This window comes from Centroberyx affinis, unplaced genomic scaffold (genome assembly GCF_046629955.1).
Source record: "Centroberyx affinis isolate AG114_WGS23_722 - 3 ecotype Tasmania unplaced genomic scaffold, CSIRO-AGI_Caff_v1 ptg003119l_1, whole genome shotgun sequence".
Lineage (NCBI taxonomy): Eukaryota > Metazoa > Chordata > Actinopteri > Beryciformes > Berycidae > Centroberyx > Centroberyx affinis.
This window is the reverse complement of record NW_027281184.1, coordinates 506-25,157: the sequence shown is the minus strand read 5'-3', so window position 1 is coordinate 25,157 and position 24,652 is coordinate 506. Positions and strand designations below refer to the sequence as shown.

At 45.3% G+C, this 24,652-nt stretch overlaps 1 protein-coding gene across 1 annotated transcript in view; it reads left to right on the top strand.

Annotated features, from left to right (window-relative positions):
- LOC139659471 (CREB-binding protein-like) overlaps positions 1-23,383 on the top strand; it is a 44,313-nt gene extending 20,930 nt beyond the window's left edge. The window contains exons 7-31 of the mRNA XM_071537756.1: positions 15-114; positions 358-495; positions 813-930; positions 1,118-1,289; positions 1,759-1,821; positions 4,131-4,252; positions 6,070-6,282; positions 6,609-6,938; positions 7,265-7,444; positions 8,595-8,766; positions 10,262-10,380; positions 10,945-11,184; positions 11,575-11,663; positions 12,763-12,843; positions 13,684-13,740; positions 14,518-14,595; positions 14,706-14,773; positions 15,378-15,528; positions 16,723-16,869; positions 17,212-17,325; positions 17,575-17,740; positions 18,084-18,251; positions 18,748-18,909; positions 19,240-19,521; positions 19,831-23,383. Of these exons, the coding sequence (XP_071393857.1) occupies positions 15-114; positions 358-495; positions 813-930; positions 1,118-1,289; positions 1,759-1,821; positions 4,131-4,252; positions 6,070-6,282; positions 6,609-6,938; positions 7,265-7,444; positions 8,595-8,766; positions 10,262-10,380; positions 10,945-11,184; positions 11,575-11,663; positions 12,763-12,843; positions 13,684-13,740; positions 14,518-14,595; positions 14,706-14,773; positions 15,378-15,528; positions 16,723-16,869; positions 17,212-17,325; positions 17,575-17,740; positions 18,084-18,251; positions 18,748-18,909; positions 19,240-19,521; positions 19,831-22,089 (5,789 nt within the window). The 3' untranslated portion in view covers positions 22,090-23,383. The remainder of the gene's footprint in view (positions 1-14; positions 115-357; positions 496-812; positions 931-1,117; positions 1,290-1,758; positions 1,822-4,130; positions 4,253-6,069; positions 6,283-6,608; positions 6,939-7,264; positions 7,445-8,594; positions 8,767-10,261; positions 10,381-10,944; positions 11,185-11,574; positions 11,664-12,762; positions 12,844-13,683; positions 13,741-14,517; positions 14,596-14,705; positions 14,774-15,377; positions 15,529-16,722; positions 16,870-17,211; positions 17,326-17,574; positions 17,741-18,083; positions 18,252-18,747; positions 18,910-19,239; positions 19,522-19,830) is intronic.
- The last annotated feature ends 1,269 nt before the right edge of the window (positions 23,384-24,652 follow it).

Sequence of the window (24,652 nt, the reverse complement as noted above, 5' to 3'; positions counted from 1 at the left end):
CACTGTGTTCACAGGTAACCAGATGGCTCTTGGAGGTGCGGCAATGGGCGTGCCCTCGTCAGAACAGACAAACCTGCACACAGACTCCCTTCCCAACACACTCAACGCTAACAAGTCAGTCCACGCCAATATGTGTTGTGAAATGCTTGCATTTAGTGATGTTGAGCTATGCGAGGGCAATTACTTTGAATTGCAGATAAAGGTGGATACTTATGCATATAGGACTTACTGCATTCTAAGTTCCCTTATAAATTTACTACAGTTGCCTGCAAACTTAGGCATTATTTGAAAAAACAAACGCAGCGCTTAACATTCTTGTCTCCCTCTCTCCTTCCCCCAATCCTGTTCCTCCTCCAGTCAGCTGCTGTCAGACGGGTCGGCTGTGGGCTCCATGGGCAACCTGCCCACAGCAGCACCCCTCTCTGCCACAGGCACCAGGAAAGCCTGGCATGAGCACGTCACTCAGGACCTGCGCAATCACCTCGTACACAAACTGTAAGTCCAGCCCCCTGGTGGAAAAATGCAACTGTTTGAGAAAGCAATCATGGCGTTCATTATCAGCAGAGTGGTAAATTTATTGGCAGCCACCACACAAATGCTGATGAATTAGAGCTGTGGCCTGTAAGTTCGTAAAGGCCTGATTTTATTTGAATGTAGTCGGCTGGTGAAATTGCCAGTGAATTGTGGCCAGTGGATGGAAAACGTTACTTTCCTGCTTTGGTTATCAATAGGACAGTGTATATTTTTATCCATTTAAGTGGTGCTTCATAAATATTCATTGCTGCAAATTCTCTCCTTCCCCGGTTGTGCAGAGTACAAGCCATATTCCCCACCCCTGACCCGGCAGCTTTGAAGGACAGACGAATGGAGAACTTGGTGGCCTATGCCAGAAAGGTGGAGGGGGACATGTACGAGTCGGCTAACAGCAGGGTAGGTCTTATAAAACAGGCCTCAACTAGGGCACGACTCGGCTTGCTCAGCTTGACATGGGCACACCCCACTGTCTCCCATTATCTGCAGTGAAGGAGCCATTAGGTATAACAGATGTTACAATATGCTTATTGTGATCACTTTTTTGTAATGACATTTATTTCTCCTTCCCCCTCCCTCCCTTAAGGATGAGTACTACCACTTCCTGGCTGAGAAAATCTATAAGATCCAGAAGGAACTGGAGGAGAAGAGGCGCTCACGGTTGCAGAAGCAGATCATCAACCAGGCCCCTCTGGCCGCCCAGGCCGCCCAGCAGCCCGGCCTCCCCCAGCCCAACGCCCTGGGCCCCAGGCCACAGAGTGAGAACAGGCTTTTACCTACAAATGTCTGAAAATCTTCAGAAAGTTTGGAAAATTAGTATGACAGTTTCAGGTCTTGAACATTTTGGGAATTGGACAAGTTTGGAAAAGAACTGTATAGTAACTGATATTTTATGTGGTTGTAGATCTACTGTCATTTCATGTATTTTGATATTGATTGTTCTAAAAAGTAAGCCTTAGCTGTAATGCAATATGGCCTAGGTGACTGTTGGCATTTATCATGTTGTAAATGTTCAAATCCATGACTTTTAACATTTCTTGGATAAAGTTAAGAATAAAGTATGTAACTCTAAAATGGAAAACTATCGAGTGAGTACCCAGAAATAAGGGTCAGTGATTAGGAATGAAAGCATTCAGTGATCCTTTTGCTTTTTTCCTTCTTGCAGATGTGTTTATTTGGCTTTTTCAATGTAACTTCTAAGTCTTCTGTTTACTTCTTGTTTTATAGATGGACCTGTGCCTATGCCCAACGTGCCAAATCAGATCATGAATCGCATGCAGGTTTCTCAAGGTACCTCTTCCATATTGCTGTCAAACTTTCTGTGTGCATGTGTATCCATCTGTGTGTCCCTGTGTGTATGTGATTTCTTTGGGGGCATATGTTTACATAGATGTGTGTGTGTCTATGTACATGTGTGATGGTATACACTGCCTTGAGAAAATATTCATTGTCCCTAACTTTTTCCGCATTTGTGGTGTTACAGCCTGGATGAATGTAGGATTTTTAATCACTGATCTACACACAATAACCCATAACAACATAATAACGGACAGATTATTTATTTATTTATTTTTTTAAATCAATGAAAAATGAAAAGCTGAAATATTTTCAGCCAATAAGTATTCAACCCCTTGACATTGACACTCCAAATTAAATTAAGGTAGATCTAAATTCTTTTGTCCATGAGATATTTCTACAACTTCATTGGAGTCCACTTCTAGCCAGTTCAACTCATTGGACATGATTTACATTGAGATACATACAGTATGTCTCCATAAGGTTCCCACAGATGACAGGCATGTCAGAGCAGAATGTTTACCATGGAGTCCAAGGAAAGGAGACTCTGACTGATTGCAGAACCTTAGATTCAGGAGGAACGATGCGGTTTTGCATTCTTGGCATCAAGTCAAGCTTGTTCAAGATGGGCACTGGACTTCGCCAAGGGACTGCGTTGTCCCCTCTCCTGTTTGTGATATTCATGGAGAGAATATCAAGGCACAGCTGACGTCTGGAGAGTGTCCGGTTCGGTGACATTAGGGCGGCATCGCTACGGTTTGCGGATGATGTCGCCCTTCTGGCTTTATAGGATCTGATATGTGATCTCTGATACGCAGTGGAGCCGTTTGCAGCTGAGTGTTGAGGGTTGAGCAGCTGCCTCAAGCAGAGGAGTTCAGGTATCTCGGGGTCCTGTTCACAAGTGATGGTAAGAAGGATTGTGACATTGACTGCTGGTTAGGTGCATAGGCTACTGTAATGCAGGCAGTGTATTGGACCGTGGTGGTGAAGAGAGAGCTGAGCCACAAAGCAAAGCTCTCGAATTACCGGTCAGTCTTTGTTCTGACCGTGGCCTATGGTCATGAGCTCTGAATAGTGACCAAAAGAATAAGATCATGGTTACAAGTGTCCGAGATGAGGTTTCTCCGCAAGGTGGCTGGCCTCATTCTACACGACAGGATGAGGAGATCAGCGATCTGGAAGGTCCCCGGTGGGAGGAGCCAGTTGAGTTTCAGACACCTGGTAAGGACGCCCCCAGGGTGCCTCCCTTTATAGGTGTACCTGGCACCTGGGGTACATTCAGGACACACTGGAGGGATTATATCTCCCAACCTCCTGGGGATCCCACAGGAGGAGCTGGAGGAAGTTGCTGGGGAAAAGTCTGGGCTGCTCTGCTTGCCCTGTTGCTGCTATGACCCTGACCCGGATAAGCAGCTAGAAAATGGATGGAGTCCAAGGATTGTCCAAGGAATTCAGAGACAGAATTGCGACAAGGCATAGATCTGAGGAAGGCTGTAAAACAATTTGTGTTGGGAATTGACACAAACACAGCAGGTTCCAGCATTAGGAAATGTGAAAAAAATATGGAGACCCAGACTCCTTCTAGAGCCGGTTGTCCAGCTGAACTGAGCAACCATGCAGGAAGGACCTTGGTCAGGGACGTGGCAGCAGCAGCAGAAAGAACAATGAATGGAGCCAAATACAGGGAAATTCCCGAGGAGGACCTGCTTCAGATTACCGGAGACTTTAAATTGGGGTGACAGTTAATGTTGCAACAGGGCAACAACCTTAAGCATACAGCCAAATCAAAACTGGAGTGGCTTCAGAACAAGAATGCGAAAGTCCTGGAATGGTCCAGCCAGAGCACAGAGTTAAATCCCACTGGAATCTAGAATAACTTGAAGATAGCCGTTCACAGACGCTACCCATCAAACTTGACTGAGTTTGAGCAAATTTGCAAGGAAGAATTTACTAATTCAAATTTCAAAATCCATATGTGCCAAGCTGATACAGACGTCCAAGCAGTCTTTAAGCTGTAATTGCTGTCAAAGGTTTTTCTGCAAAGAATTAATATATTTCTGTATTTAATTTACAATACATTTGCAACAATTTCTAAACATGTTTTCAGTCCACCATTATGGGATATTTTGTGTAGCTTGTTGCCAAAAAATCCCAGTTGAATCCATTTAAAATCCATGTGCAACACTATAAAATGCGGAAAAAGTTTAGGTGGTTGAATTCCATCCGGAGACATTTTATATGTGTAGTGCCTCTGCGTTCCTTCGTGTCCGTTGCTTAACATTGTGGTCCGCTCTTGTGTGCAGGAATCAACCAGTTCAACCCCATGGCTCTGCCCAACGTCCAGATGTCCCAGGCACCCATGGGAGCCCGCGCCGCCTCCCCCATGAACCACCCACAGCAAATCAACATGAGCTCCGTCCCACCGGTGAGGGGGGAGGGGGAACATAAATCAAACATAGCATGCACACACAGTGGGAAAATAACATCAGCAAACACCCAAACACTGGTAAATTCTTCCTCTGGCTATTTGTCTACACTAGCAGCCACTTGGAGGTCTATTCAAAAATCTATTTGAATAGAAAAATTTTGGGAAGGACGAGTCGCTGCGGCAGGTGGACAATAACAAAAAATGCAATAGTCCAGTGTTAGCAGAAGCAGGTAAATTGAGAAGAAAAGAGCAGGCCTTTGCTGATGGTGATTTCTCCGTTGTGCTAGTCAGGGACTGCAGAGCTCTTGGAAACCCAGGTGTGGGATACAGATGGTGACCTTTTAGTACAAAATAATATTCCCAGTCATTTCCTTTATTGTCAAAGAATGGGAATTGGGTGAATGGTGAGTGGGCAATCAATGGCTCTTGTGATAATTGCCAATTTTGGAAATTATCTTTCCAATGTCCTAATTGAAATAGTAACCTTGCCTCATCCTAGCAAATTGATTCAATAGCATTTGACTAGAGGCAGAACATTCAATACGACCCGATGGCTTTTCTTTTTTTTTTGCATTACGGCTGCACTATTAATCAAACTGAAATTGCCATTTGAACATATGCAATTCTCTTTCACAGTCGACCAATCAGCGATTGTAATTGGGTAGTGCAAGCTTGTTACTTGTAGAGGAAAGAGTAGAGAAGTGGCCAATTAATGACACTGAGGAGGACAAGGTTGTTGGTAAAAAGATTATAGTGAATGAGGATGGTTTTGTCCTGAAAAATAATTCAACATCAGTCGTTTGGCAGTAGTTTGTATTCAGACGAGCGCTCATAAGGGTCATAAGTAAGCCGTGTAGTTGCAGTGAGTGCAACATAAGATAACACCGGCCATCTTGTTCCAACACCTCAAACATCACCCAAGAATAGAGAGTATTAAATATGTATAGCTACCAAGTCCCAAGAAACGGGTAAAAAGTGCAACCCAGGCTAGGGTAGCGGTAAAAGAGAATGTGTTGTGGAGGATGAGAGGATTTAATCATGTTTTGCTAATAATGGAGTAGCCATGATGACTATGCAAAAATAATTTGGAACTTAATTACATTTATAATGGTCAAATATTGATAATCCAATATTAAAACATGAACATAAAACATTAACAATTGTATGTTTGGTAATGAGTCACTATTGTCTTGTACAGGCGTTTAGAATATAATTTCAGTTTGAAAGTACTTGCTAACCTGGTATCCATCTTGGATCTGTTGCTTATTGTGAGGCATCATGGAAAAATATATCTTTATTTACAAGACATTACTGACTTACTGACTAGGAGTGCAGCAGAATGTAGCGGAGGATGAGAACAATGCCCTTGCACACAATGTTTTTTCCTCCATAATCTTTCAATCTGAAATAATAATTGTAAATTGACTTAGTTATACTTTACTATGAGTTATAATGAACAATATGCATTTTGATTTAATAGAATATTTAAAGTTTATTAAGATCACAATGCAACCAAAGATCCATTGAAATAGATAGGGACATAGGTGGTAATGAGAAGTTTTGCTTAAAATGTTTAAAAATACAATGATGTTCAATATTTATACCTTATATACTGCCCTCTTCTCAATATTATGCAGCCATAGTGTTGATGCAAGGATGAAAACAATCAGAATTAGTTGGTCACTTACCTCAACATGATTAACCATCGCAATGACTTGTGTTTCTATTGTGATCAGTAGAAACTTTATAATAGTTCCTGTTGCACAGCTCATGGTAACATCCCATGCCCATTCCTTCCCTTTCCTGCTGTCTAGATGGGCATGTCCCCCTCCAGGATGCCCCAGGCCCAGGGCATGATGGCGGCGCATGGCGGTGGCAGCATGGTGGGGCAGACGGCCAGCCAGGGACAGTTTCTGGCTCAGACCCAGTTTCCTCCAGGATCCGCCGCCGTCGCCGCTACAGGTGCCATGAATGTCACCGTGGGGCCTGGCATGGGCCAGCCACAGGCACAGGCTGCAGTCACCCAGGTGAGACATGGAGAGACACTTGACACGTGTGGCTTGCTCTGGGTAATGCTGTCCGTTTTAGACTCGCTACTAAGTTTTGCTAATTCAGACTAGCTGCTGGGGAACTAATCTAAAACTACTTTAACCAATCACACTAGCCGCTACTTGCTTTTAAATTATTCTCAAACCAATCACAAGGTGCTCTCTAAACCCAAATCTCTGTGTGGTGTTATGTTTGTCTTTGTTGTCTGTCTGACCTTGTGACTGTATGTTTGTCTGCTTATCTTGTGTGTGTGTGTGTGTGTCCGCCTGCCCTTTGTGTGTGTCCTTCTCTCCAGCAGCAGCAGCAGCAGCAACAACAGAGCGCTAACCTCCCCATGAATGCACTTGGCCCCTCGTTGGGCCCCCAGCTAGCCTCCTCCCAAACCCCCTTGCACTCCACGCCTCCGCCCGCTGCCTCCTCTGCCTCCTCGGCTGGGGCGGCCACTAACCTGCCGCACCCCCAGCCCTCCAGCCGCAGCTCCACCCCCACCCTCCCTGGCCCCGGCCCCGGCCCCGGCCCCGGCCCGGCCCCGGCCCAGGGCGCCACCCCGCCCCGCCCCACCCAGCCCCAAACACAGGCGGAGATCCCCGCAACAGCACAGACGCAGCCCCCACCTCAGCCCCCTACCACGCCGGTGAGACTGAGACCCTCCGCATGTCCTCCGCTCTGACCCGCCTCCCCTCAAAACTCCATCCCTCTGACTGCCATGTACCAACCGTCCCACCCACATTCACCTTTTTTGTCTTATAACTGCATCTCCACCACTCTGTTTATAGCATCCATCACAGTGGGAATATCGCATCTTTGGACTTATGGGAGCGATGAATTGCAAATGGGAGGTGTTCATGCGTGTCGTAGCTTCAACTCTGCATGCAAAAAAGCAAACGATGAGCTGTTGCCAGTGCCTCATGGATTATCTTTCTCTCCCTCCCTCCCTCCCTCCCTCCCTCTGTGTTTCAGCTTTCCCAACCGGGGGCCAGTCTGGATAACCGGGTTCCCACGCCGGCTTCAGCCGCCAGCGCCGACCTGCACTCGCAGCATGCCGGAGCAGACCTGCCTGTCCAGGAGACCAAAGCAGAGCCACGGCACGACCAGCAGGAGTTTGAGGCCAGCGGTGGCAAGACTGAGCCCAAGATGGAGGTGGGTGGGGGTTAAGCGTTCATTTGCACTTCAACTCATTGATCCATCTATCCATTCATTGATTGACGGTGCTTTAATCCATTAATTCACTCTCCACTGACTCATCCATCTATCCATCCATCATTCATAGCTTTAATATAGCTTCTATAGCTTAAATGGCTTAAATGCAGCTTGACTTCGTGCTGCCGCCATCTTGACCAAGTCTCCCTTGAAACAGATTTTTAATCTCAAAGGGACTTGTTTGGTTTAATAAAGGTTAGATAAAAAAGATTCAGTTTGTAATTCTAGTCACCCCTCCAGCCATTCACTCATTCACCAATCCATGTGTTATTTATACATTCATTCATTCATTTATATACAGTACTGTGCAAAAGTCTTAGGCTTATGTCAAAGATATCCATAAAGCGTAGATGCTTTCAAAACTAATGAAATGAAAAGTTTCTGAATATCAAAGATTTACAATAAACAGCAGTCTACTGACACACTAATGCAGAAAACAAATAAACATCTAAGACTTCTAAGAAATGTATATAAAAAATCTAGGGTGCCTAAGACTTTTGCACAGTACTGTATTTATGAATTCAATAATTTGTCATCCATTAATTCATATACTTTATCATTTGGCACTACTCTCTGTGAACATTTTAAGGAGTCGGTGTCAGTCTTAGTTCATTGTTTGGACTGTGAATACACATAAAGGCTGACCAAGCTGTCAACAGCCAATGAGCTGAGCACCACACAGGTAGCTGGCCTATTAATTGTAGCTAAACATGGCAAAAAAGGTGAAGAGCAAACCATTTCTCCATTGGACTTTGGAACAGGAAGATAAACTCATTACAAGGAGTCAAAACATGTGGCTCTTTGAGGTGTCATACAACTTGTACCATGGAGTGGAGAAAGAGAAGAATGTGCTCTATTCTCGTATGGAGAAATTAGTGATTTCATACAGCGATTTCATACACACACACACACACACACACACACACACACACACACACACACACACACTAGCTAAATGAAAACAGAAACATGTATTTTTGTCTAAACCAATCTCTGATGGCATAAGCCATCAATTATCCAACCCCTGCGAGTGTTCAGTTGACAAACATAGCAGCGGTAGAATGAGTCACAGTTGCCTTTCTGTCTGCAGACTGAGGACGACTCTGGTTCGCTGTCAATAAAGAAGGAGGAGCCAGAGGAGAAGCAGGAGCCAATGGAGGTGGAGGAGAAGAAGCCGGAAATGAAGACAGAACCCAAAGACGAGGAGGAGGGAGGAGCCAACAGCACAACCTCCTCATCCCCAACTCAGTCACGGAGGAAAAGTGAGTGTGGAGCCGAGGGATGAATGAAATTCTCCTCTTTTGTTTAGAGCCTATGACTAAGAGATAGAAACGGAGTGAAGTTGCAACCCGTAGGCAAGGGGAAGAGGAGTTATCGTCATCACTAGTAATGTTAAGACGCCCACTTGGTGCCATCTCTGACTCAGTCTGTCATCACTTATTTTGAGTTTCAATGAAACGTATAACATTAGTCAGATAACCTAAGTGTCATCGTTTACGTCTTTCCGTTTTCGTTGTCAAGACAACTTGACTATAAACACCAAACAGTAAAAAGCATGCCACTGAAAATGCCATCTCCTATTGGCTGATCTTTGGTGCCAGGTTATGTCACCTTCTATAAAGTACAATAAGTGGTGATAGCATCCGGCACCAAAGATCAGCCAATAGCAGATGGCAATTTCAGTGGCATGCTTTTTACCATTACATGCCAGGCTTTACACAGATTTGGGTGTGGGGTTTGGTTACTCTTTTTAAAAAGACAAAATGATGGCCAACAAGCTGACATTAACAGTCAAGGCCAAAGAGTTGCTGTGTACCTTTGTGCGCTACAAATACACTGAACTCTCCAAAACAGTAAAGGGAAATGTATGCTTATGTCACAACATGCCAGCTTTCATTAGTCAGTTAGTCAGTTAGTAAGTGGTTTAAGGCAAGTGTGTTTTAATGGTGAAGCATTTGCTTCTCAAAAATAACAAAATGTGACAGAGGACAAGACAAAGATGGTTATTATTGAACACAGGAAAAGTTAGGAGAGCTTTCAGAAATAAGAATCAGAACATGTGTTGGAACATTGTTGTCTACTCACATGTTGTCTGCTTTCCCCTTTTTGGTCGTGGCCTTGTACTTCATTTCTATGTATAGTAAATATTTACTCACCAGCCACTATATTAGGTACACCTGCTCCTTAACACAAATAGCCTGCTCCTCCAAACAGCCAATCAAGTGGCAGCAACACAATATATAAAGCATGCAGACATGGTGAAGTGGTTTAGGTTTTTGGTCAACCAAACATTAGAATGGGCAACATGTGTGATCCAAGCGACTTTGATCGTAGTCTGATTGTTGGTTCTCCATCTCAGAAACAGCTCCCCTCCTGGGATTTTCATACACTACAGTGTCCAGAGTTTACAGAGAATGGTGCGATAAACACAGAACATCCAGTGAGCGGCAGATCTGTGGCCGAAAGTACCTTGTTAACGAGAGAGTAGAGGTCAGAGGAGAGTGGGCAGACTTGTTCAAGGTAACAGTAAGCCCACAAACGCTCCAATAACAGCTCTTTATAACAGTGGTGTGCAGAAAGGCATCTCAAAACACATGTTGTTGGCCCTTATGATAAATGGGCTATAGCAGCAGATGACCAGCTGGCACTAGATAGGTGTATCTTTCCCCCCCAACTTTCTTTGTGTAACACTTGCATCTTGCCATTTCTTCATTCGTCTCTATCTCTCAACCTCTCCCCCTCCCCCACTCCCTCCAGTCTTTAAGCCTGAGGAGTTGCGCCAGGCTCTGATGCCCACGCTCGAGTCTCTCTACAGGCAGGACCCAGAGTCGCTGCCCTTCAGACAGCCGGTGGACCCCATGCTGCTGGGTATCCCGGTAGGTAACACACATACACAGAATGCCTAAGGTTTTCACTGTGTCAATGCAGTGCTGGGAAGCAGTCAGAGATCCATCTGTCATGAAGAGCGTGGAATACAATATGTCTTTTACAGTGGTGGAACTATTAAGGGAAATGAAATGCGCCCAAAACAAGTTTTGAAATGTCATGGGAAGTTGTTCATAAACTTCTTATTGCTACAGTTCAAGTTTGCCTGCTGTAAGATTGAGTTACCTTTTGAGAAAGTAATAACCCAAGGAGCAAATATCCTGATTACATAACTCCCAAGTGATATTATTTGTTCTTAAAGTGAAAATTATACAGCTTTTGTTAAATAGCCAATTTGAATGACCCAGGTCTTCTTCTGGCCCAGTTGATGAATGATTGTAGTTAACTAAGTCAAGTAAAAAATGCAACATTAATAGCAAATATTGGTCATGGTAATTTGTTAAATGTTGGGGAAGATTTACGGAACAGATGCAGAATTTTAATTGGCAAAAATGTGTTGTACCTTTATCATTTGACCCTGGAACCTGTCCCTGTATCTGTCCGTCTCTCTCCAGGACTACTTTGACATTGTGAAGAACCCCATAGACCTGTCCACAATAAAACGCAAACTGGACACGGGCCAGTACCAAGAGCCCTGGCAATATGTGGACGATGTCTGGCTCATGTTCAACAACGCCTGGCTCTACAACCGCAAGACGTCCCGCGTCTACAAGTACTGCTCCAAGCTGGCCGAGGTGTTTGAGTCGGAGATCGACCCGGTCATGCAGGGCCTGGGCTACTGCTGCGGCAGAAAGGTGAGATGGAGAACAGGGAGCGGATGGAAGAAGGATGGAGGATGGAGGATGAAAGATGGAGGGAAGCAGTTAAAAGCGTAGATGTGGGGGTTATGATTTGATCTGTTAGCCAACCTTGTGATAACACCAGGGTGAAGAAATAACTTTAGTCACTGTTACTTTAGATTTTCAGACTAGAGTGAGTCCTCAGTCTGATGAGTGGTTGGTTGTCTAGTGGCTGGTAGAGTAGGCAGATTTTCCAGCCAAGGTCAAAATTTACCAGTATTACGCTGCTGGCTGTCGTTGATTTTCCTACTCTGGATAGTAGAGATTTATGGCACCTCTCTTCTTGAGTTTGAATGAAATGATTTTGGTTTGTAAATTCTTTTGTCCTCTCCCTTGCCTCTGCAGTACGAGTTCTCCCCTCAAACCCTCTGTTGCTACGGCAAGCAGCTGTGCACCATACCCACTGGAGGCACATACTACAGCTACCAGAACAGGTACCCATGTGTGTGTGGATGCATGCGTGTGTTAATGTATATGCATGCAATTATGGGTGGCTGTGAACTCAGCTATGAGTCTGGTATAAAATAAATTAAACATTGCACTTCATTACACACTTGGACACTTCATTACACATTGAATCTTACTGAAATGGCTTTATTATACATATACTGTCACACATTTGCATGCACAGTTGCTTATTAAGTGTCTAATTGGCTATAAATGCAGCCATTTGAACTATATTGCCCATTCCCAGGGCCGTGGGATCTGTTACCCTGTAGCTGTAGAGCGAACACTGTGACCCAGGCGGTAGTTTCATCGTGACAGCTGTGGCCTGCGTGGCTCTGCCTCCCAGGCCCGGCGTGGCACAAGACTACATAGTGGTTTTACTCACAACAACATTTAGCCCATCAGCCAACATTTAGCCCATCGGCACACAGAGAAACACTCTCCCCAAAGACTGTCAGTAACATAGGATTTGGGACGGCTCGACACATAGAGCCGCAAGGCAGTGTGTTGATTTTTTTTTTTTTTTTTGCTCAGCATCCATTCAGGGACTCAGCTGAATTCAGTGTTGCTGCCCCCTCTTTTGTAAGGCAGCTGAAAATATAATGCCTTGGTTAAGGCCACAAGCAGCGTTGCGTATCATTGCGTTTTCCTCTCTGTTGAAAGCCAGCACATGACTGCTCGCACTGCGTTACCTTGCACCCCCTGCTGCATGGTCTGTGTAACTGCAGCTCTGTTTTTCGGTGGGGCTTTTTCTTGACGGGGCACTTTGAGAATGGAGCTGTGCAGCAGCAGTAATGATACAGCACAGCCTGACAGGCAGCATGGGGCTCCTGCAGCGCGGTCTATTTACACTCGCAATGGGAGCTCAGGGATTCCCTCTCTCTCTATTGTAATGCACAAAAACACTTGTGTTATTTTGCGCGCAGTTGTATCTGACACATATAAACAAGTACCTGAGTCCTAAATATTACAAAGTTACACATTTATACACTTAAAATAAAAGTAAAACGTGGGGAGGCGCACTCAACTGTTCTTTCAACCACGTGTGCAATTTTGAATGTGCTGAATGACTGTGTATCCTTGCAGGTATCATTTCTGTGAGAAGTGCTTCAATGAGATCCAGGGGGAGAGCGTGACGTTGGGGGACGATCCCGCACAGCCGCAGACGTAAGTGAACCTGCTGTTGACTTTACCAATACAAAGAGGAACTCGATTTGCCACCCGCATATTTCAAAACAAATTTTGCAGACATGCCGTCATCACCGGAGACTTGTGGCTTTTTATTATTCATGGAACCCATCACATTGTTAGAACATCCTTTTCTTTCACTCCTGTTTTGGTCATACTCTGTTGAAACCCAAAGGGAAATTCAGGAGTTTATAGGGATTCAGTGTCTTGCACAAGAACGCTTGAACTTGAGTTGTCCCTGCTCACTATGCCATTGTTTCCCATGTTTCATTGTATTTGAAAGCTGAAGTAACAGAAAACATTTCTGTTGTGATCGCACTATCCCACAAAATATTTTTCAACAAGTGGCATTATGCAGTTGTTAATAAAATGGCGAGAATGTCTCCCTAATTTTTGTTAACATCTTGCAAAGTGACGCCTGCATTTAGATCCTCCACTGGATTGGACTTCAACCTCAAATCCATCATTCAACTCATGCATTTGTGTGCTAGCGCTTTTTAGGTGCTCAGTCGGTATGCATTAATAGAGTGGCATAGAACAACAGTAAATATGCACATGCTCACACATTCAATCTCAACGCCATCTAGAGTAATCCTGTGCATACAGACTCTGCATTGCCATGAACACACACAGCCCAGCTCTTGCTCCGTCCTGAGCAACTAATAAACTAATTGCATTTGTTTTGGGCGGGTAGAAAAATGCCTCAAAGTTGTTGTTTATTTTTAGATTCGGCTTAATCCCTGTCTGTGTGTTTGTGTGTCTCTTTCTCACCGTCTCTCCTTTTCGCTCTGCCTCACATTCCTTTCCTTGTCTCTTCAGAATGATATCAAAAGACCAGTTTGAAAGGAAGAAGAATGACACACTAGACCCTGAACCGTAAGTAGACACACACCCACGCCCTTTCAGTGAGAGAGCCTAATGTTACATAATAAATGGATATGGTCTTTCAGGGGTTACTTTTTGAGTTAGTCTAATTTCTGATGAATAATCGTTTTTCCTGCTTTTTTCCCTACTTTTTTTTTTTTTTTTGTTCCCGATCACATCTTTGAAAGTAAACATCCTTTTTCTGCCGCACACATCTGGCTTTGTTTTTGTGCTTTTGGTGCACAGTCTCCATATTTTCTCCCTAGCTTTCAGATCAATCGGTTGGGTTTCAGTAGAGCCCCAGGGCAGCTCAGCAGCGCCACCTGCTGAATGGAATCACAGCTCTGTGTCCCAAGAGAGGTTTTCCATCAGAAAATATGGGCCCATGCACTTCGATATGCAGTGTTTGTCTTTCACAGAGTCAAATTGAATGCACAATACTCTTTTTTTTTTTTTTTTTTTTTTTTAAATCCTCCTACAAAGGCGCACTTGCATTGGCTGGCTTGCAAGTGCGTAACGACTGGAGGAAGATGAAACTGAATGGAGATGTCTGTGTTGCTTGCTGCCTCTGCAGTTAAGTTGTCAACAGTCATACAAATGAAGGCCACTGGCAACATGACCTGAAGCTGTGTGACAATTTGTACAGTGGTTTACTTGTTGCATTTGCGTTTTAAGCATCTAGTCAACACTCTGACAAGGTTGCAAGGATCAAGCCTGTGACCTTTCAGCTACAGGGCGGTCTTTCTTCCCGCTGAAATATCCAAAGTCTTACATTTTCCTTTTCTTCAGGTTTGTTGAATGTAAAGATTGCGGACGGAAGATGCACCAGATATGTGTCTTACACTACGATGTCATCTGGCCATCTGGGTGAGTTCTCATCCCCCTAATTTTCCCAGATGGACAGCAGTACTGTTGCATATCTTCTGTGGTAATAGTAGCAAAAACTATATATATTTTCTTTTTCTCTTTTTTTCCAGATTCATCTGTGACAATTGTTTGAAGAAGAGCAGTAAAACACGGAAGGACAACAAGTTTTCTGCAAAAAGTTAGTGCTGTTCTCTATATTCAAATGCTTCAATCTCGGTTTCCCCGGACCAGTTTGGACCAGTTTTCCCCCACAGCTTGTCATGCAGTATTCAGAATGTCCATAGCTTAATGCAGTTTTGTTTCACAAGCACTGAAGAAACAAGATAATATAAACCACCTCCATCTCCATATGGACTGCATATGTTTCTCTGATAATAACCATCGGTGGCTTTCCTGCAGTGGCTGCCTTTTTTGTTGCTGGCTTTGTGGTTTTACTGGCATTCTCCTCTGGTGTTTGTAAGACATAGAGAACATTTCTGACCTTTATGGCATATGGTGTTAACTTAGATTACATCTGCCACTGTCTCTCATGAAACTTCACTCTGCTTGTGGAAAGCCCTCGTAACTCTAACTTCTGGTGGTTTTCATGGTTTTACTTGAGCTGAAGACTTACTAGAGGTCCTTTTCAGAGGTAGAGCAAGTCCATGACCCATGAAACCAGTTAAAGCCCACAATAACATTTCACAAATGGATTGTTGTCAATCTGAAATTGAGGCTGCGTTTCTTAAATCCTGCAAAGTTAACGAGAGTCCTGTGTGTGTGTGTGTGTGTTCTCATTATAGGGCTACAGTCGACACGGTTGGGAATGTACATAGAGGACCGTGTGAATAAATACTTGAAGAGGCAGAACCACCCGGAGGCCGGAGAGGTGTTTGTGCGAGTGGTGGCCAGCTCCGACAAAACGGTGGAAGTTAAACCAGGCATGAAAGCCAGGTGAGAGCAACGATAACGGCAGCGGTGGAGGTTCAGACTGAGGAGTGCTTGATCATTTAAACTGATCTTTCAATCTAATATTTTATCCATCAAAGAATGTTAATGATGTAGAGATGGGTTTATAATCCAAAGTAACTCATATAATGGTAAAAACACTGACTTGAAACCAACTTATGGACAAAAACTGTCTTGGTCAACTAAATAAACAACAACTGAATAGTCCACAATGACGACAGAGTTTTTACACTGCCAATTACCTGTCCCACCCTCTTTGATAATGCCATTTGTAAATCCACAGGCACAGGTACTATTTGTCCCAAGCTTATTTTTTATTGTCCCTGCCATACAAAGATGAATGCCCTCTATAAAGCTTTTATATCCACTCAGAAGCTTGCATGTTTGACTAGATGGCACACACACCCTGTGACTACCTCAGAGGGTCAGTCACTATTTAGTCAGACGAGATCAAAGTCTGTGATGCTCGTCCCATCCTGGGAGGGAGGTGGCCCACATAGAAGAGCCTGTTATCTTCAAGTTGACTGATTCAAGGCTGTTTGCTTTTTATTGACTCAAGGCCATTTGGTTTGAATTGTGCCATTATACTCCTGACTGTCACTAAAAGCAGTGATACACAGGGCAACTTTTTGGTCATCTGACAATCTTGTTGCCAGGGTCCCCATTAAGTCACAATGAAATGAAAAATGACTAACTGGAAAACTGGTGGTTGCTTCATGGTGTACCAGTGGGCGTACACAAAAATTCCACCCAATACTAACCATTGCAGAGTTTTTAACCAATACCAACCCGGTTTGAGCATCTGCCAATACCGAGTACCAATATGTTTGTGATTGATGTTTATTTTTCAACTCCACTCTTTGTAAAGTCCGACGTCTGAACAAATGTCTGGAGTGAAGCCAATTGCAGTCACACGTTTCATCTTTTCAATAAATACATCTATAAATAGATCAGAAGTTGATGGAAAAAATGCTAGGTAAACAAACAGAGAGAAAGTTTTTTTTTCCCTGAAAAACATTTTAATAGATTTTGGATGCTGCTGTCTTGATGTGTTGCTTGTTGCAAGGAGTGTTGCCCATCTGCTGTTTAATAAAAAAAAATCCCAGTTTCACCAGCCTAATAGACAACACATTAAGCTATGCACGCATTTTGATGTTTTTTTCCTTTTCTTTGTGCCAGGTTTGTGGACACAGGCGACATGCCCGAGGCCTTTCCCTACAGAACCAAAGCACTTTTCGCCTTTGAGGAGATTGACGGCGTGGACGTGTGCTTCTTCGGCATGCATGTGCAGGAGTACGGTTCCGAATGCCCATTCCCCAACACCAGGTCTGTACCCGGTGTACATGGATAGTGATGTGTAGTGATTGTATGTGGTACATGGTAATAATGGCAAGTGGCATTTTAGAAATATAGGGATTTGGAGTCACCAAATTAGACAAAATGCACTTAGAAATGTGTGTCTTTGCATATATCTTTGAGACACACAAACATGAGTGCATTTCACCAGAAGGGCTGACATATGGTCAGCAGTTTGCTACGTGTGGAGCTCGATGATGGACACTCTGGCTGTTGCAGGGATCGAACCTGAGCCGTCCTACTAACCTACAGGCACCTCGGCTGCCTTATTATAGACGATGTTAACCTTATTCCTCCTCTCCCCCTCCTCAGACGGGTCTACATATCGTACCTTGACAGTATTCACTTCTTCAGACCTCGGCTGCTACGAACAGCAGTCTACCACGAGATCCTTATCGGCTATCTAGAATATGTCAAGAAACTCGGGTAAGCCTCACTCTCCCGCTCTTCTTCTGCTTCTACTGCATTTCTTTATCTGTTTGACTGTTTCTTTTAAAGGAGTATAGGCAATCCACAACCCTTATGTTTTTTTCTTTTTTGAGAGGGTAGATGGGAACACTGAGAGGGGTACAACATAGGGAAGGGAGTCCTAGGAGATTCAGTTCCAGGCCAGCATAAGCCCTAACAACTAAACTATCTTTCTGGTCTGAGTTTTTGGTCTGTGTGTCTCTGCAGGTACGCCCAGGGCCACATCTGGGCGTGTCCGCCCAGCGAAGGGGACGACTACATCTTCCACTGCCACCCTGCCGACCAGAAGATCCCCAAGCCCAAGAGGCTGCAGGAGTGGTACAGGAAGATGCTGGACAAGGCCTTCGCAGAGAGGATCCTGCATGACTACAAGGTGAGGAGCCATTTTCTCACATCACAACTCAGAACTAAGACTAATTGTAAATTTTCAGATATACAACTTCCATTAATTTGTAAAGGGAGACCATCAGTGTCTTGCTTTTCTTTTGTTTTACTGTATCCTTGAACACATCTCTGCTAATTCTATGTGAAAAAAAAATTCTTAAATTTCCTACATTGTCCTTACTAACAAGTACATAAATAGAACATAGAAATGCTCAGCACGTTGGAATATTTAAAACATTGCAGTTGAACGTCCAGCTTTCAGTTTCATCAGAACCACTTGAATGGGCCTTGTTTTTGTGTAGTTTGAATCAAGCTTTTTGTCTTCCTCTCAGGACATCTGCAAGCAGGCGACAGAGGACCGCCTGACCAGCGCCAATGAGCTGCCCTACTTTGAAGGCGACTTCTGGCCCAACGTGCTGGAGGAGAGCATCAAGGAGCTGGAGCAGGAGGAGGAGGAGAGGAAGAAGGAGGAGAACACCGCTGCCTGTGAAACTCCTGAGGTCAGAACAGTATGATATGGTTGATGCATGGCTGCTGGAAGTGTGATATTAATTTACCACACGGCTTCCTTCGCCTAAATTAGTTACAACAGCCATTTTGCAGTAGAACGCGACAAGAGTTACAAGTATTCTTTCTTACTCTGTGGCTTAGTGGTAGTGTATCTTTTTCAACACTTTTAATTGTGAGTATGATGTAAGATAAGATGAAACCTAATGATCTGTGAGGAGAAATTAGGTCATTGCAGCAGCAAAGAATAGGATACTGTTAGAAAAGAACACAGAAAATATAGAAGATAACACCAACAACTAACTAACAAAAAACACATATTGAAGATAGAGATGCAGCACCTCTGTCATCATCCATAACTACTATTTACTTGAAAGAATTCTCACTATATTGACTCATGACAGATTCTGTCCATACTCAACATAGCGAGAATGTGTGCTCTTTAAATAAGCTTATTTGTATAATCTCTGCCTTGTATTTAACCATCAGGGCACGCCAAGTGACAGCAAAAATGCCAAGAAGAAGAACAACAAGAAGACCAATAAAAACAAGAGCAGCGTGAGCCGAGCCAATAAGAAGAAGCCTGGGATGCCGAATGTAGCCAATGACCTGTCCCAGAAGCTCTACGCCAACATGGAGAAGCACAAAGAGGTGAGCCTCCGTATAGATTAAGCCATGTTTTGTGTTGTGTTTTGTTTTGATACAATTCACAAGTGCCACTGGAAGTTGTTTTCGGATTATACAGACACATTATGATTCATAGGCCATAGCTTCATGAATGAAGACAGCCACCAGAAAGGTGACACATACGCTTACAAAATGAGTGATTCCACAAAATTAGAACAAAGTATGGTAATTCTTTAATTCCATATTTCCAAAATGGATGTATAGCATTTTGGAAATGAACTCTTAGGATATGTCTGAATGCCCATTTCAGTTTTGCTATGCGTCTCTCACCCTCTCTTACTTTGTCTCCTCAAGGTGTTCTTTGTGATCCATCTGCACTCCGGTCCCATGGTCAACACCCTGCCGCCCATCATCGACCCCGACCCCCTGCTGACCTGTGACCTGATGGACGGCCGCGACGCGTTCCTGACTCTGGCCAGGGACAAACACTGGGAGTTCAGCTCCTTGAGGAGGTGCAAGTGGAGCACCATGTGCATGCTGGTGGAGCTGCACAACCAGGGCCAGGACCGCTTCGTCTACACCTGCAACGAGTGCAAGCACCATGTGGAGACGCGCTGGCACTGCACCGTCTGCGAGGTGAGAGAAGATTGCTCTGTATTCTTTGACACAGGAATTCGTCTTGCGTCCAGTGTCCAAAATGGTTACAGTCGCACAGTTAAAAACTTAGACAGACGAAGCTTAAGTGTAATAGTTAAGTAGTCATTGAATATACATATTATGACAGTTAGAAAGATAAAAGGGGAGTGGGTCTGGATCGACTAGATCAAATGTATGATCTCTTGGCGACATGAGATAATTTGTGAAACATTTGTCAAATCTGTAATTACCCAGACTTTGTTGCACTTGTGTTAACTACCGTATTTCTCTGTCTCTCTCTCCCCTCAGGACTTTGACCTGTGCATTAATTGTTACAACACCAAGGGCCACGAGCACCAAATGGTCAAGTGGGGCCTCGGCCTGGACGACGACAGCAACGGCCAGAGCGGAGAGGCCTCCAAGAGCCCGCAGGAGAGCCGGCGTTTAAGTATCCAGCGCTGCATCCAGTCCCTGGTCCACGCCTGTCAGTGCCGCAACGCCAACTGCTCTCTGCCGTCCTGCCAGAAGATGAAAAGGGTGGTGCAGCACACCAAAGGCTGCAAGCGCAAGACCAATGGTGGCTGCCCCGTATGCAAGCAACTCATCGCTTTATGCTGTTACCACGCAAAGCACTGTCAGGAGAACAAGTGTCCTGTCCCGTTCTGCCTGAACATCAAGCACAAGCTCCGCCAGCAGCAGCTGCAGCACAGGCTCCAGCAGGCCCAGTTGATGAGGAGAAGAATAGCCACCATGCAAGGCAGAACCATGCCTCTACCGTCCCCGCCGGCCTCAGCTGCCCCCAGCACACCCACTTCCCACCCCCAGCCCAACACCCCCCAGACGCCCCAGCAGCCACTCTCCAACCAGCCACAGACCCCCAACACAGCGGGTGTCATGTCCCCTTCCTTCCCCAACACGCCCCGCAATGGCCAGCCTCAAACGCCGGTATCCCAGGGCAAGCCTGGGCCCCAGGCCTCCCCTCTACACCAGCAACAGTCCCCTCTTCCCCAGCCGCCCCAGCAGCCCCCGCAGCAGCAGCCTCCCCTGGCCGCAGTCAAGATGGCACGACACATCGAAATGATGGCCCAGGCCCAGCAGAACCAGCAGAACTACCGGGTCAACATGAACGGCCTTCCCATGAATCCCCAGCAGCCACAGCAGCGCATGGCCGGACCCATGCAGCCACCCATGCAGATGGTGCCAGGGCCCCGGGGGCCCCAGGTCATGCAGCCCGGCATGGCCCCGGGACAGTGGCCTGGAGCTGGGGGACCCATGCAGGCTGCCCAGTCACAACAACCAGGCCTTCCCCAAGGCCAGTCTCCGCAGCAGGCCATGACCATGCAGCGAGCCATGATGCCCCAAGGGCAGCAGCCACAGCCCCAGAGGATGCTGGTTCCCCAGCAGCCTGGTGCCCGGCCACAGACACCCCAGAGACCCGGTGCCATCGCTCCCAACGCCCTCCAGGACCTCCTCCGCACCCTCAAGTCTCCCAGCTCGCCCCAGCAGCAGCAGGAAGTCCTCAACATCCTCAAATCCAACCCCCAGCTAATGGCCGCTTTCATCAAACAGCGAACAGCCAAGTACCACGCCACCCAGCCGCAACAGCCGGGCCAGCAGCAGCAGCCTGGCATGCCGGCAATGCAGGCCATGGCCATGCAAGGAGGGGCGGTGCAGAGGCCCGGGATGCCCCCGCAGCAGCCCCAGCAGCCTCCTGCCCAGGGCATGGCTGCATTAGGGGCCCAAGGGCAGCTGATGAACCCAGCACACAACCCCAACCCCCAGATCCAGGAGCTCTACCGCCGGCAGCTCTTAAGGCAACAGCAGCAGCAGCAGCAGCAGCAGCAGCAGGGAGTGATGCCTCAAGGCCACCCGGGCCAGTTCCCCCCTCAGGCCCAGGGAACAGCAGCCACGTACTCCCAGCTGCGCATGCAGCAGCAGCAGCAGCTAGCCATGCAGGCGGGCGCAGGAGCAGCCGGGGGACCCATGGGCCAGCTCCCGCCCATGGCTCAGATGGGCCAGCCCGGCATGGGGATGGACTCCACCCAGAACCTGCTCCACCAACGAATGCTCCAGCAGCAGCAGCAGCTTCCCCAGCAGCAGCAGGCCGTCCTGAAGCAGCAGATGGGCTCTCCGGCCCAGCCCGGCCCCATGAGCCCCCAGACCCACCTGCTGGCCGGCCAGCCCCAGGGTGGAGCCCACCTCCCCGGCCAGCCCGCCCTGGCCAATGCACTCAGCAACCAGGTCCGCTCCCCGGCGCCCGTTCAGTCCCCCTGCCCGCCCTCGCAGCAGCCCCAGCAGCAGCCGCCACATTCCAGTCCCTCGCCGCAGGTCCAGAACCAGCCGCAGCCCTCGCCGCAGCACCCGCCTCCACCGCACTCGGGGTCCCCCCGCCCGGGTCTGGGGGGCCCCCTGTCAGGGTCCATGGAGCAGGGACACATGGGGACACCAGAACAGAGCGCCATGCTACCGCAGCTTAACACGCCCAACAGAGGAGGGCTGAACAGTGACTTGGGGATGGTGGGAGATGCTACAGGGGACACGCTGGAGAAGTTTGTGGAGGGATTGTAGCATTTCTGCTGGGAACTGAAAAACCCCCAGGAACCCATCCTCCCACTCCTCTTCCTCGTTTCCCCCGGACTCTTTGTCCCGTTAGAGGGCTTTGTTTGTTCTTTCTAAGGTTGAGAACGCTTTTTGTACTGACATGTAAAAAGTTTCAAGAGTTGTAAAGAGAAAAAGAGAAAATTTGGGGGAAAATAATACAAAAAAAAAACAATGTCAACACTTCTAGGGAATGTAATAGTTTCCTAAACCCAAGTGATGGGTATTTCTTCCTTAAAATGTTGAGGGATTTGCAAATTGCTTCTTAAATGAAATTTAAATCACAAAGAATATATTTTTTGGTTGAGACCAAATGTGCTCGATACTTGTTTTATTTTTGGTTTGTTTTTGGTATGGTTTCATGCCTTTCTCATTTCTTTTTTTAAAGAAAATTTACAAGACAATTGCATTATATTATTCATACCTTTTTATTTTGTACCTTTGGAAAAAACTTAAAGCATTTTTGTGTTGGAACTGTAAAATAATTTGTCTGGGAATTGGGCCAGGTTTTCGTTCTCTTCTCAAGCTGTCATTCCTGGCAATTGTAATCTAGTGTTGTACCATTTTTCAAGACGATGCGTTCAGGGACGGAGACTCCTCCCTTCCTCTTTGTGTGTATGAAGAGCACTCAGTTGTATTAAAATAGGAAACGGACTGCGGCAGGTTGTGTACACACGGGCATGTATGCAGGCGCACATGAAGACACTGACACAAACCCTCACAGTCACTCTAAAAGAAACACAGCTCCGACCGGTTTCACAAACAAGGAAAACAAGGACTGCAACCTACATCTAAGTGGCCTGGAAATCGGAAAAAAAATCTGTCTTGCAGGTGTAGAAAATTGTTGCTTTGACATTAAAAAGAATTTGTCATACCTTTTTTGTCATACAAATGTTGTAAAGTGTAAAGAGAGAGCGAGAAAGAGACCAGCCCCCTAAGCTGAGACGGAATGATTACTGGTTGACTGCTTGTTTATAGGCCACATCTCTGATGACGCCCTGCGCTCTAAATTTTACACTACGTTGTGTGCTATCTAGGGATTTGGGGCGCAGTGGAGATTCACCCTGAGGAAAACTAAACGTTATCAACCCTCATTCCTCTCTCACACAAAAACTTGAATTAGGGGGATTTACTTTTTCTCCTATTGTAAATCATGCAAGTTATTAAGCGAAATACTATAAATATAAGGAAGAGAGAATGAAATCACTGTATAAACTGGTTAAAGACTCATTTCTTACTTATATACCATATTGTTAAATAAACTGTGTGCAACAGAAGAACTTGAGTTACTCCGTTGACTAAATAATTCCTGTCAGTATTTGTGTTGTCTAACTGAGATTCAGCCTTCAATCACCATCAATTGTGGAGGAAGAAAAGGTGGGAGTGGACAAAGAAAGCTCTACAAGTGCTTTCACCCCGACCTTTGACCTTTTTGTGGAGGGGGAGGGGGGGGCAAGGGAAAAGAGAACTTCCTGATAAACAAGTTATCACAGTATATATTTCAAATAGAGCTGCAACGATTAATCGATTAGTTGTCAACTATCAAATTAATCGCCAACTATTTTGATAATCGATTAATCGGTTTGAGTAATTTTTTAAGAAAAATAAGTCAAAATTCTCTGATTCCAGCTTCTTAAATGTGAATATTTTCTGGTTTCTTTCCTCCTCTATGACAGTAAACTGAATATCTTTGGGTTGTGGACAAAACAAGACATTTGAGGACGTCATCTTGGGCTTTGGGAAACACTGATCGACATTTTTCACCATTTTCTGACATTTTATAGACCAAACAACTAATCGATTAATCAAGAAAATAATCAACAGATTAATCGACAATGAAAATAATCGTTAGTTGCAGCCGTAATTTCAAATACTTTTCCTTTGATGTCAGCGCTTCACAGTATGCTGACTGGTTTTAAACGCCACCTGACATCATGCAAATTGGAAAAGTGGTTCAGTTAGAAGTTTTGTCACAATTTGAGTCCTTTTGTTCAGCAGGCAAATAGATAACTGATCACTGAACTAGAGATTTTCAGTGTGGAGGCAGAAGTTTAACCGTCAGTAAAGCAGCTGTTCATCCTGCGTCAGGGCGGTCAGGAGAATGTCAGTGATGGAGCTGCAACTAGCGATACTTTCAATGTCGATTAATGTGTCAATTTTTTTGATTAATCATTTAGTCTAGAAAAAGTAAAAAAAAAATGACAAATGCCCACCGCAAGTTACCAAAGCCCAAAGTGATGTCTTCCAATTGCTGACTAGTCTGACCAGCAGCCAAAAAAACCCCAAAGTATTTATTTTATAATGATATGAAACCGAGAAAAGCAGCAAATCTTACCATTTGTGAAGCTGTAACCAGCAAATGCTTGGTATTTTTACTTGATAAATGACTAAAATGATTAATCGATTGTCAAAATTATAATCGACTAATCATTTCAGCCCTAGTTGAGGATAGTTTAACTGCAGTAATGCTTATTGAGATACATTTGTTGTAAGTAGTATCAAACTAATGTAAGCTATATAGTCTTTTAATGGG